Here is a 13,967-nt window from a genome sequence, read left to right on the forward strand (position 1 = left end):
TCTAGAAAGGGGAGGGAGGTGTCGAAAATTGACCAGGTAAACTTGAGGGCAGGGTGAAAGTTGGAGGCAAAGTTAATAAAGTCAACAAGCTCAGCATGCGTGCAGGAAGCAGCGCCAATGCAGTCGTAAATGTGGCGAAGGAAAAGTGGGGGACAGATACCAGAATAGGTTTGGAACACAGATTGTTCCACAAAGCCAACAAAAAGGCAGGCATAGCTAGGACCCATACGGGTGCCCATAACTACACCTTTAGTTTGGAGGAAATGGGAGGAGCCAAAGGAGAAATTATTAAGATTAAGGACTAATTCCGCCAGACGGAGCAGAGTGGTGGTAGAGGGGAACTGGTTAGGTCTATCTAAAACCTGTTTCCTCGAAGCACGATGTAGTATCTCACGGCTACGCACGTGCATGCAACTGAGGCTAGATAGAAAATGTTCAGCAACTGTCTCCTGCCCTAATTAAGTGGCATAATGTCCCAAGTAAACAAAGGGAATCCCTGCAATTTTCTGGATTACTTTTTGTTCTTTAAGAGTTGTCCCAAATAAGAAGCTGCCCCGATTAAACAAAAGGCCAATTAACCGGAATCCACTATATTTGAAAATGAACAATACTTCAAGTACTGCATTGGCTGTAAAGCATTTTGGGATGTCCTGAACGTAATGTAAAGTGGGCTGAATTAAGCCTTTCTTAAAATCACTTTTTAAAATAAGATGTACCTGTGATTTCTCATCGCATAATTACATTCATAGAAGTGTCTGTGGTTCCTACACTGGCATTGTCAGCCACCTCAGTACCCACAGAACCAGAGTAAAAGCAAGTCCTGAGAGAAGGTCTAAGAAGACGATTGAAACCTTTGCAGCAACATAATTTGCTTTAATACTCAGTCAAATTTCCTCAGAATAATTTCCTAAATTCAGATTTTAAATATAATCCAAAATTAACATAGCTTTCAAAAAATGTGTTATGTCAGCTTCTGCCATAGTTTTGTGCGGCATATCCACAGTCTTTCTTTTGCTTATAATAATCAGTTTGGATGGGGAGATATCACCATTGGTGAATCCCAGAGCAGGTGACAGCAGAATGAAGCTACTTGGAAAAAACATCCTCTTTTATGGAAAAGAGAGATCAATTTCTTAGGGATCTCCAGAGCTTTGTGAACAGTGTTTGTTTCCGGCAAACACAGGGCCATTGAATTCAGAACATATAAAGTTATGTAGTATAGGACATACAATTGATCTTTTGTTCTTTGATTCAAATATGCCACATACTCCTATATCAGTATCAATTGTAATACCGAAATATCACGGCCCAGATTCTTGTAGGGATCTGCTGATATAACCAACCCTGCATAACCAACCATACTGGGACTTCAGAAAAATGTGGAAGTTGTGAAGTTGGAGACAGTATCTTTGCCAAATGCACTCCTCAAGCAGCATAATGTTGTGACAATTCTCCATCTTCACTTCAGTTGCTGTTCTGGAGCTGTCACAGGAGGGGCTTCACTGAATTCTCTGGGGGAGAGCAATTGGGAGGATCAAGCACTTTAATTATTCGATTGAATTGATTTCAATCTTCAGTGATCTCTATGTTTCAGCAAGTTTTTATTTTAAGCTTTCATAATTTGAGAAGTATTTGAAGGGTTAATAATTTTAAATATTGAAGAGTGCCAGATTTAACAGCCGGCTGATATTGCAAGTAATGACCTTTCTACCACTCCCCATTCACTTTCACTGCTATGCAATCTATACTGCATCAGTCCCTGTGGGTTCTCACTGTGAAGGATGGAGTGACTTGTCTAGTAAACACTGGGGAGGACTGTGGGAGACATGAGAACATTTTTAAGGCCAGCTTGCCATTGATCATATTAACTCAACAGGTGTCATACAACTGAATAAAACATCTGTTTCTAACAAAGTTATTTTATAGGACGGAATGCCTGTCTTCTAGTTCTGGGATTTGAGACAATATAAAGCAAATTGCAAAAAGTGAACTTAATGAAGTATGTGAAACAGGCATTTCTTTTCTCAAGGGTAGAACAAGTTTTGTATTGCAACTTTTGTCATTTAAATGAAATATAAGGTAATGCTGACCTTCAGATGGAATATTGAACTGGGGAACCATCTGGCTATTGGACATCGGGATGCATTATTGACCGATGAATAATAAGGTTACTAAACTATGATTGAAGTGATAAGTGGCTCACCTTCAAACATCTCAAACACCTTTATCAGGTACAAGACATTCGAAAGACATGTGGAGCATTTGGAGTAGTGCAATTTGTCAATCAGTAACCCTGTGACACAATTCAGCATGCACCGTATCTACTGTGGTTGCATTATGCAGAATGTATTGCTGCAAATCAGGAAAAAAAGCTTACTCCAACAATAAATCTTATCATCATCACGCTTACATCAGGCAGGTGATGAACAGCAGGGATTTTGGAACATCACACATCAAGGTTTGGACAAACAACTCTTCATTACTGTGGCAATATCCAGACATGTAGTGGTGGGCAACAGACTTTTCCAGTATCTCCTGGGTACCATGAGCAAACATAAGGTAGACAGTAAAATCATTATTAATTGATTGTCATTTAAATATCCTGTGGTTAAGTAAATATAGTTAGATATCAGTGTAAATTTCTTTTTATGCCAATTGTACATTATCAATTTATTTAAAATAAAGTTTTTGCCCTTAGTGGAGTTAGATATTTTGTTGGTAATTTATTTTAAATTCTAAAATAATCCATCAGATTCTATTAGGTAATGTGAAACTGCATACTGGAAAAGGGAAAATCTATACCTGTAGTTTGCTCATTGATTGTCTTAATGCTAAGTGTACAAAAGCACATGGCCCTCTGCTATATTACTGCTGCCTAGTCTGGCTTATTTTTGCTGATGCATGATTTTTCTCACTTACTTGATTATCAAACAGAATGCTTTACTTATTCTTTGTGTCATTACATCCAGTAAGGTATCATCCAGTTTTCAAGCAAGACTTCCTATGCTGAAGTCAAGTATGTAAATAGATCAGATTTTGCACAGAGACTTTAGCACATCCACACACAACAAACAGGCATTGAATGCAACAAGGTCAATAAGTCCTCACCACTTGCAAAGGGAAATCTGCACAAAACAACCTGTTTTTCATGTTTTGCATGGAGCAAAATAATTCCATAGTAAGTGATAATACTTTTAAAATCATTTGATATTATGCAATTGTTATCAACTGTTTTTAAAATGTTTTTACTTTTTGCTTTTATCACAATTTAACATTTTAAAATGTGTTGATAGCTTAACAATGTTTAGATGTTTCTATATGTTAAAAATATTGATTGTTTTGACAGCCAGCTCAGCTTAGGAAGTATAGTTTACACAGTGTGAAAGCAAGTCTCACTTGCAAACAGCACCATGTCTTTCCATTTGTATCGCAAAGGAATAGCTACGTGGAAGACCTCACCAGAGCATCAACCTATCTTTTGTCAGCTTGTTCCTGCCAGGAGGACTACACAAGGAAAATATAAATTATTTCCAAAACTCAGCCACAAATGCAGGTGCCTTGCCACTGACTGTAATTTCTTGGCCAATATCTTTGCAGTTCACTTTTAATCCTGTTTGGTTGCTCAAGTTGTAACATAAATGCAACATTGGGACTGTCAAAATGTAAGTACAAGGTCTGGAGTTTGCTGTCATGGGTCTACCTGTGGTCATCCTGCCTCTTAACGTATCCTGTTCAGCTGCGGAGGACCTCTCCTGCAGGCTCAAGTAGACCCAAAGAGGCTTTGAGTTACAGTGGGCAGAGTTGAGAAATTTAGCTGAGTACCAAAGCTGTCAATATTAAACCACTATACTCTTCAACAATCTTTCAGATTCCTCTCAATATACCTTAACCTCTTTTACATTGGTTGATACCTGTGTTTACACACTAGCAATCTCCCGTTTACAAGAGGAGCAACTTTTCCCATTTTCACTGTATGAAATGCCATGGCACAGACAAATAATATTCAAACCATGAAGCTGCTGAGCAAAGGCCATTTCCAACAAGAAGGAATCCAACCACCTAACTTGCATATTCAATTGTATTTCTGCTGACAATTCCTGGCCTTTGAGGTCCCCAGAAATTCATATGGACCAGATATATAAATACCATGGCTATGGGAACAAATGGTAAGCTCTGTATCCTGTGGCAAATGACTCGCATTCTGACAGTCCATTCCTCCACCATCAACTACAAGGCATTGATCAGGAACATAGTGGAATGATGCATACTTTCCTGGACAAATATGGCACCAGCTACCCTCAACAAGCTGAACAACATCCAGGACAAAGCAAAACATCCATGGCTGGTGCATAAATGCTCATTCCCACCACCACAGTACACAGTGGCACCAGCGGGTACCATCTACAAGGTGCAGAGAAGTTACACACCCCAACTACTCTAACAGCACCACAATCCTGTGACCTATTCCACCAAGAAGGACAAGTGCAGCAGGCTCCTGAAAGTAACAGCACAAATAGATTCCCATCCAAGTCGGACACGGTCTTGACTTGTTGTGGAGCCTACTGGTGCTATAAGTATCACCAGTCCTTCATTCTTATCATCCCGGGTCTAAATCCAGAACTCCCTGCCCCTCAGCACTGTGGGAGAATCTGCCGCAGTTCATGAAAGCTACTCTCTACGGTGTTCTCAAAGGTAATTAGAGATGGAAACAATGAGATGTAAAAAAACATATCTTTTTTTTAAAATACAAGGCTGGCAGGAGTATAAAAGTAATCTGTTTTCACTTTGTAATGCTGAAAGCCATTTTAATGCTATAATGAAGCAATGAAACGTGGACTGTGTAAAACATGAATTATATGCTCATGTACATAAAGCAATAATCCACTTCAAGTACTTTTGTACAAAGTTTATACCATCAATCATATCTGACAATGATTTTGTCTGGTTTTCAAAAATGTTTTCTTTTGCAGAGACATTATTAATTTTGCTCTACAATTGTTCTCTCATCTTTTGGTTCTAGTGACAAGCTATTCTCAAAATGCCCTCTGTTATTTTTCTCAGGAAATACCCCATTTAAGTGGTGGTTTACTTCAAAAATGTTAATATTGACAAATATTATAGATGTAAGTCATCACAGCAATCTTCATCTGATACCTAAACATACGTCTTTCCCAAGTGCCAAGACTGTTTCCATTCTAAAACTCCCTATAGAACATAACACCGCACAGGTCTTTTGACCAATGATATTGTGCTAATTTTTTAACCTGTTTGACACTTACCTCCTGCATAGCCCTCCATTTTGCTTTTATCCATGTGCCTATCTAAGAGTCTCTTAAATGACCCTAATGCATCTGTCTCTATCACTACCCTGGCAGTACATTCCATGCACCCACAGTTCTATGTTATACATTAACAAATCTAGCTCTGACAACCCCCCCCCTCACAACCTTCTCCAATTGCCTTAAACTATGGCCCTCTCATGTTAGTCATTTCTACCCTGGGAAAAGGTCTCTGGATGTCCACTTTATATATGCCTCTTATCATCTTATACACCTTTATTAAGTCACCCCTCATCCTCCTTCGCTCCAAAGAAAAAAGCACGAGTTCACTCAACCTTTTCTCATAAGACAGTTGTCTAATCCAGCAGCATTCTGGTAAATCTCCTCTGCATCCTCTCTAAAGCTTCCACATTCTTCCTTTAATGAGGTGACCAGAACTGAACACAATACTCCAAGATGGTCTATAAATCCAGGGATTTATAGAGCTGCAACATTACCTCAAGGTTCTTGAACTCAGTCTTCTGACTAATGAAGGCCAACGCGCCATACACTTTAACCACTCTATTAATTTGTGCGGGAAATTTGAGCAATCTGTGGATGGATGTGGATCACAGGATCCATCTGTTGCAGAACACTGCCAAGAGTCCTGCCATTAAACCTGTACTTCCCCATCTTCCCTTGCTCCCCAGTTGATAAGACCAAAAGACCATAAGACATAGGAGCAGAATTAGGCTATTCTGCCGATCGAGTCTGCTCCACCATTCCATCATGGCTGATGCCGGATCCCAATCAACCTCATACACCTGCCTTCTCACCATATCCTTTGATGCACTGACCAATCAGGAAATTATCAACTTCCGCCTTAAATATACCCACAGACTTGGCCTCCACCGCAGTCTGTGGCAGAGCATTCCACAGATTCTGATAATGCAGATTTAATAGCCTTGTGTAAACCATATCACTGGTCAAATCTTACAGGGGATCCATTAACTGCACAGAAAGGACGTGAATTTGGGAATGCCTTGACACCTTTTAGAAAACCAACTGGATCACTGAGGGAGTCTATGCATCTCTTACATAAGAGTGATTCATCAACACTTTGTTCTCAGACCTATGTTTTACACTTGGCATTCTTTGTGCACAGTGTTATTGTCACTGACCACTTTTGAGGAGCAGAGTCTCCTGGCAACAATTTGCTACCCTACAGCTGGAGTACTGAATATTGTTTTATCTAATCTTATTTTTTTGTAACCTTTCTAAATAAATTCATTAAATATTAAAGAATATTGTAGCTGCATTAACCTGTGGTGTCAATTCTACCCAACTGGTTTCCAACCTTGCGTATGTGGCCTCATCAACTGCTGTGCTGCCCTGAAGAGTTGTCAGATTTGGTATACAGTAGTTAAGCATTGTTGTAGAATCGAAAAGCCATTGTTCAAATGTTGTACTTCTACGTTACATAGGTAATGCTGTAGAATCAGGAACAGGGTATTCAGCCCCGTATACCTGCTCTACCATTCAATCTTTCAGCTTAGTGCTACTTCCCGTACTAATCCCATACCGCTCTAATCCATAATAGTAAACATCCACCTACAGCAATGTAGTTAGCACAACACTATTACAGCTCAGGACGTCGGAGTTCAGAGTTCAATTCCAGCGTCATCTGTGAGGTGTCGATATATCTTCCCCATGGAATGCAGGGGTTTTCTGGGTATTTCAGTTTCTACCCACCATCCAAAGACATACTGGGTAGGGTAATTGTCCCATGATTGGGTTAGGGTTAAATTAGGATTATGGGCAATGTGGCTTGAGGGGCCAGAAGGGCCTATTTTGTGCTGTATTTCTAAGTAAACTTCCACCTGGAATAAACTCAGCCATTGACCTCTCACAAGGATTCGCTTCTGTCTAGGAAAGAAAAGGCTTTTCATTTCAGTCCTGAGTTGGCAACTCTGAGTCTGTGACTTCTTACTGTAAATACTCCCTGTCCAGGAAAATACTATTCCTACATTTATTTCACCAAGCCATGTATGTATTTTGTATGTTTCAATTAGAACTCCGCCAATTCTTCTAAATATTACAGGCCCAATCAGTTCAACGTCTCCTTTCTTAACAAAGTCACCATCACAGGAATCAATCAATTCCTAAGAAACCTGCACTCCAATTTTTTATTATTATACATAATTTTTGAACTTTCCATTGCATTCATAAAACAAAGAAAATGGTCATACATACTTTTTGAAATGGTATTAAGTTATGTTTGGCCACCAAGAACATTCAACCCTTCTCCCTTTAGCTTTTAATTCCAAACTGAGTTATGAGATTTTGATTCTGTCTAGTGAGGAGATTTCAATCATCAGGAAAGAATCATCAGAAAAAGTATCCATGACTATCGTCAGGTAACAGTTCACTGCATTGCTGTAGCCCACAGAAACACACCTAAACTGATCAAGTCACCAGACAGAGAGATAAATCCAATTCATCTCTTTCAATTGACATGATGAGGAAAAGAAGTGTCAAAAGTGGGTAGATAGTGAGAATAAAGTATCAAATTCTCAAGACCAGCACACATACAGAACTTTTTCAATAATATAATAAAGTTTTATATGCCGAATCTTCAAACAATTACATTATTAATCTCTCTGGTAAGACATTAAGGAGTCTAAATTATTGAAATTTCCAGGATAAATTTAAGACAGTCACACTGCTAAATATGCCTGGGATTAAAATTGTTATTTTCAAATTCTTAATCTCGCTACTTAATTTTGGAGTAATTTTGAATTAAATTGCTAATACATGATCTGCAATGTTACTGTATTATGTCAAAAGCATGTTGGCAATAATTTTATATAGATTTATTTAGAGATACAGTAACGGACCCTTCGGCCCGATGAGCCCAAATTGCCCCATTACATATATGTGACCTAACGCACACTGACCCTGGAAATGATTTCACTGTTTCATGTTTGGTTTTTAATGGCTCCAAATTATGCATCAGCTCATGGTGTATGTTCAATTCTGGGCCACCGGAGGGCAGTTTAAATTTTGATTATCACATAAAACTGGCCATATCTCATTGAGGCTAGTAGATTCTGAACAGTCAATATCCCAAATTCATTTCCATTGAAGAGAACGAAGACTAAAAGTCATGCTGTTTATCAAAAATCATCATGTTCACTATTCCCGCTGTCTCATCTTCAGCTGTAATCCAGGAGCTAATATAATACTTGTCCACCAGGATCAGAGTTCTGGCTCTTCGGTTGGATTGCTCTTGGTATTAGAGTTTTGGTCTCGGTGGGTATTCAAAGGATAGCATGGATAAGGGTCTCTATGACTGTGGCCAGTTCATCAAGACAACTGCAGTCCATGCTAACGATGCTTAGAAAAAGGAATGAGATTCAGCCAGTAAAATTTAAGGAGTTGGGGGAAAAAGAATAAGCAAGACCTCAAAATTAATAATCTTTGAATTCCTCTCTGTGGAGTACAGAAATTAGAGTGGCAGAGAGGGGAAGAATTTGTGGCTCAGTCTGGGAGGTGGCTTCATTGGACTTGTTTCACTTGTTCTGGTCTCTATCCCAGCACTAAGCATCAGTGTAGAAAGTTTTAGTCAACAGAAGTAATAATTTCATAACTTCATAAGCTTTGTACTGCTTCCTCACAGATCCAGTCACCCAGACTCAATCCCAACCTTGGATAATTTTGCAATACCCTCCATGTAACCACAAGTTTACCCTGGCTGCGCCAGCTTTCTTTGGCTCCATGCCAAAGATCTGCCAGTTGGTGGGTTTACTGGTAACAATGAAATGCCCTAAAGAATTTGAATGGCAGGAAGGAGCAAAAAAAAAGGTACTGTTGTAGTTGGGTGTTCGATGGTCAATGAAAAAGCCAGTATAGAATTATTATGAATCATGTCTAAATAACATGACCAACGAGAGAGAAAGCAATTTATCTCAAGAGCTTGTGACCTGTGTCCTGATAGTGACAAGGAACCAAATGAGAGAGAAAACAATGTTATTCAGAATTAATTACTGTTATTTCAGACACCCTATTGATTGAAGGTTAAAGTGCTAAAATAATGATGTCACAGCTACTCTGGTGACATTGAATTGCTTGCAGCAAGAAATCAGCAAGTTGATAAATTACCTTTTTGTCAATTTATTGCCCAACCATTTAATTTACTCACTGGATAATTTGAACGAGAACCAGTTCAATCCAGCTCACAACAAATATTTGCTGAGGCAAACTAGGTCAGAAAGACTCCAGTCAGCTTCAGCAATTGGTCATACACACATACAAGCAGAATTTTGAACAGTACCTGAACAGTACCTTTCATAGTTGGAGGTGTATATACACTCTTCTTTCTCTGCTGAGGTGACATCTCAGCATTCTAGGAATAAAAAATAACATTATTATTAAATTGATGGGATCACATGATTGCTGAATAGTGTTTCTTTTAGAATTTGATAGAATGTGATTTTTTTAAAATTATGAACTATTCAATTCACTGGTTGTTTTGACTGCTCATTTTCAACATTAGGATCAGAAAATATTTCAGCTCAGCATTTCTATTTAAAACAGTTAACCTGTTGCTTTGTTAGTGATCATACTTTTTCCATTAATATGAACTTTGTCCTCCCCCTAAATTTTGCTTGAAATATTGTATAAACAAGTTTACTAGAAGGTGCTTACAAGAAAATTAGTTAGTGGTAATCAAAATAAAATCCTGCACTCACATCCACGGTGGAATCTGTAAAGCTCTGAACAACACTCAAGGAATAAAACTTTAGCCGTAGTTGCTTGGTAGATCACAAAAATATCATTAAACAGTTCTTTATCACTGAGTCCACATTTGAAACCATGACTGAGGAATTAAGTTCAATCTATCTGAATGACTGTACCAGAGACAGGTGTACAGGGATATCCTGCACTTTGTTTTCCTGCTGGATTTCATATTCTCCATATTGTTCCAAATAGATTTAAGCTAACCTGGGCTTTCTCCTGAGAGAAGTACAGAGCCAGATGAAAAATGCATATATAATTCTTCACCTTTCACCAAACAAAACATAAAGAGAATATAGTTAGGGGCAGTTGCCAGTCCTGCCCACTGTTTCTTGGAGTCAACAGCAAACCAGTTGCCCCATCGATATTTAAGGGGACTTTAGCTGCAAAGGGATATGAAGCATTTGTTTCAGCTTCATGGTGAGCCTACCTTTGGATAAATGTAATGCTTTACAGCCAGAATTTTGCCCATATAAAGGCTTTATCCACTTTTTGCATCTGCCTCTAGTGATATGAGGAGGAGGGGCAAACAAGACAGTAAAGGAAGGGGTACGGGGAGCCTTCTGAGGAGAAACACCACCTATGGAGAACATAGAACAGGACAGCACAATACAGACCCTTCAGCCCACAATATTGTGTCAAACTTTTAACCTACTCTAGATTTATCCCTTCACCAAAGAGGCTGTTTTAACTGTTCCAACAGCAAAGTGCTTTGATGTGGCCTTCAGATTTAATTATCAGGATTCTACCAGGTTAAAAGAGTTGAAGCCACCTACATGGCTCCTGGAATACTGAGTGTGCACCCTATTAAGAATTACTGCACATGACAACCATGTTGTATGTTAGTCCAAATTCTTCAGTGCTGCCAAAAGCCACTACAGAAGAATGCACTACAAGAAATGCTGTTTTACACAATATCTAGGTACTTTGATAAACTATCTTTGTTTGCATCATCAGCTGCCTTCCAGTATTCTCAAGGGAATGAGAGAAGGTACTAAATCATGGGGTCACAAGTGCTGAAAGGATACTGAAGATACTGAGCAGTCTGATCAGATATACTCCAGTCTCTCAGGGATTGATGCAGAAGATTGAGGAAGCCAACAGAAGAAATGATGCAACACAGGCAAAATACTGGAGGAACTCAACTGGTTAGGAAGCATCTATGGAGGGAAATAAACAGTCAACATTTTGGACCAAGACGCTTCATCAGGAAAGGAAGTGGGCAAAATCCACTAGAAGGTGGATGAGCAGTAGGGGATAGGTGATAAGTGAGAGCAAGTGAGGTGGAAACTGAGTGGGTGGAGGAGGGACTGATGATGTAAGAGGCTAAGAGGTGATAAGAGGAAGAGGTACAGGACTGAAGAAGAAGGAATCTAATAGGAGAGGTCAGTGGACCATGGAATAATGGACCATGGAGGGGAACCAGAGGGAAGTGATGGGCTGGTCACAAGAACAAGGAAGGAAATTAAATGATGCACTGCCTGAAGATGGACACAACAGAGAATAAACTTGTTCTCAGTACATGAGTTGGTAAACTGGGTAACCTGGAGACACGAGACAGTAGATACTTGAATCTGGAGCAACAGTCTATCTGCTGAGGGAACACAACAGGTTGAGAAGCATCTGTGGGTGTTGGGGAGGGGCAAGAGAAAATTCCTTCTCCCATCACCGCTGATTATATACTGAGTTCCTCCAGTAGGTTCTTTGTTGCTTGGGTAATCTGATCTTTAGTGATAAGGGTATAAACTATGCAGCCAGGACATTTTTAAATACATTCCCTCCTCGTATTGGGAGGGTATGATTGTTGAGTAGAGCACCCACTGGCCAAAGATGCAATTCTCTATAATGAACCCCACAGGAAACACTTCACTCTCGAATAATAGGCAGACCTCAGGCGAAAGCAAGGTCTGATCTGTTTTGCCTGAATGGAAAAATATATCTGGCAAAATGGACTACTTTTCAAATTTTTGGTAGACAAGCTAATTGGAGGACATTTACGCCTGGAATAATATTATCCTGGTGATATCACCGCCTCACTGATGATCAACACTGGTGCACCTCAGGGGTGTGCGCTTAGCCTACTGCTCTACTCTCTCTACACGCATGTCTGTGTGGTTCGGCATAGCTCAAATGCCTTCTATATATTTGCTGAAGATACAACCATTGTTGGTAGAATCTCAGATGGTGATGAGAGGGCATATAGGTGTGAGATATGCCAACTAGTGGAATGGTGTCGCAGCAAAAACCTGGCACTCAACGTCAGTAAGACGAAAGACCTGATTGTGGACTTTAGGAAGGGTAAGATGAAGGAACACATACCAATCCACATAGAGGGATCAGAAGTGGAGAGAGTGAGTAGTTTCAAGTTCTTTGGTGTCAAGATCTCTGAGGGCCTAACCTGGTCCCAACATATTGATGTAGTTATAAAGAAGGCAAGACAGTGACTATACTTCATTAGGAGTTTGAAGAGATTTGGTATGTCAACAAAAACATTCAAAAACTTCTACAGATGTACCGTGGAGAACATTCTGACAGGTTGCATCACCGTTTTGTATGGTGGGAGGGGAGAGGAGGGCTAACGCACAGGACCAAAAACACTGCAGAGGGTCGGGTTGTAAATTTAGTCGGTTCCCTTCTGGGTACCAGCCTACAAACAACCCAGGACATCTTCAAGGAGCGGTATCTCAGAAAGGCAGCGTCCATTATTAATGACCCCCATCACCCAGGGCATGCCCTTTTCTTACTGTTACCATCAAACAGGAAGGCACACACTCAGCGATTCAGGAACAACTTCTTCCCCTCTGCCATACGATTCCAAAATGGACATTGAATCCATGAACACTACCTCACTTTTTTAATATATATTATTTCTGTTTTTGCATGAATTTTAATCTATTCAATAAACATATACTATAATTGATTGATCGATTTATTACTTTTTTTTCTTCTATATTATTGAACTGCCCTACTGCTAAGTTAACAAATTTCACAACACATGCTGGTGATAATAAACCTGATTCTGATTCTTCTGAAATCTCCTATGTTAAATAGCAATAGCTTGTTGTATTTAAAACTAATTTCTTCTAATTATTCTTTAGTGATGTGATATCAACTGTGTTTCTGTCGGTGTATTTAGATGCTGCCTAACCTGAGTAGAATTTCCAGCTTTTAAATTTCATATTTCCTTCAATTGCAATATTTCATACGAGCATGGAAATGTTCATGTAGCTAAATCTCTCGAAATCTAGCTTGTTTTAATTTAGCACCCAAAATCAGCTATGTGTTTTTATAATAGATAGGGGATTAAATGTATTGTTCACTTACCTCGCCTTGCGGATTATTCTCTCTTTTCTCATCTACTTCTGAAAATCAAAAACAAGGTAAAAATGAATGCTTGTATTTTACAATCGGTTAACTTGTAATATTGCATATCTTGCTTTACAGAGCCAACTTAGTAAACTGTGCAGTGACAATGTACAACCAGAGCAAAATGAAGAATTGCTGGATCTGAATTACTCTGCACAATAATGCCTGTGTTCTGCTGCCCATTAAATTTGATGTACGTTTTATTTGGAAAGAGAATAAGGTTTAAATTAATAATGTCAGTATAAGTTAAAAGTGGAAGAGCAAAGTAACAGATTCGGAACTGCGAAAACTGATTTAAGTGATTTGCAGGACAGAAAATTATCAAATTCGGTGAAATTAAATTTACAAAGAGCGTTCATCAGTTCTATTATACTTACTTCTGGAATAAGATGTGCACTCTTACAATTTACTATCATTTTCTTCCAAAATAATATGTACCATCAATTTTGATGGAATATGGTACTGATATCACTTCTTAAATGCAATGCACCTCCTGTCATAGCTCTTACCAAGCCTAGATCTCTGATATGTTAGTACAAACGTGTT

General features: G+C 39.0%; 1 protein-coding gene across 3 annotated transcripts in view; it reads right to left on the minus strand.

Annotated features, from left to right (window-relative positions):
* The window catches only part of ppp1r1c (protein phosphatase 1, regulatory (inhibitor) subunit 1C), a 117,365-nt gene that overhangs the window by 39,004 nt on the left and 64,394 nt on the right, over positions 1–13,967 (minus strand). For all 3 annotated transcript variants that reach the window (XM_063052047.1, XM_063052045.1, XM_063052046.1), the window contains exons 3-4: positions 13,380–13,417; positions 9,603–9,663 (exon numbers count right to left, since the gene is read on the minus strand). In XM_063052047.1, the coding sequence (XP_062908117.1) occupies positions 9,603–9,663; positions 13,380–13,417 (99 nt within the window). The remainder of the gene's footprint in view (positions 1–9,602; positions 9,664–13,379; positions 13,418–13,967) is intronic.

Source organism: Mobula hypostoma, chromosome 6 (genome assembly GCF_963921235.1).
Source record: "Mobula hypostoma chromosome 6, sMobHyp1.1, whole genome shotgun sequence".
In the NCBI taxonomy this organism is placed as follows: Eukaryota; Metazoa; Chordata; class Chondrichthyes; order Myliobatiformes; family Myliobatidae; genus Mobula; species Mobula hypostoma.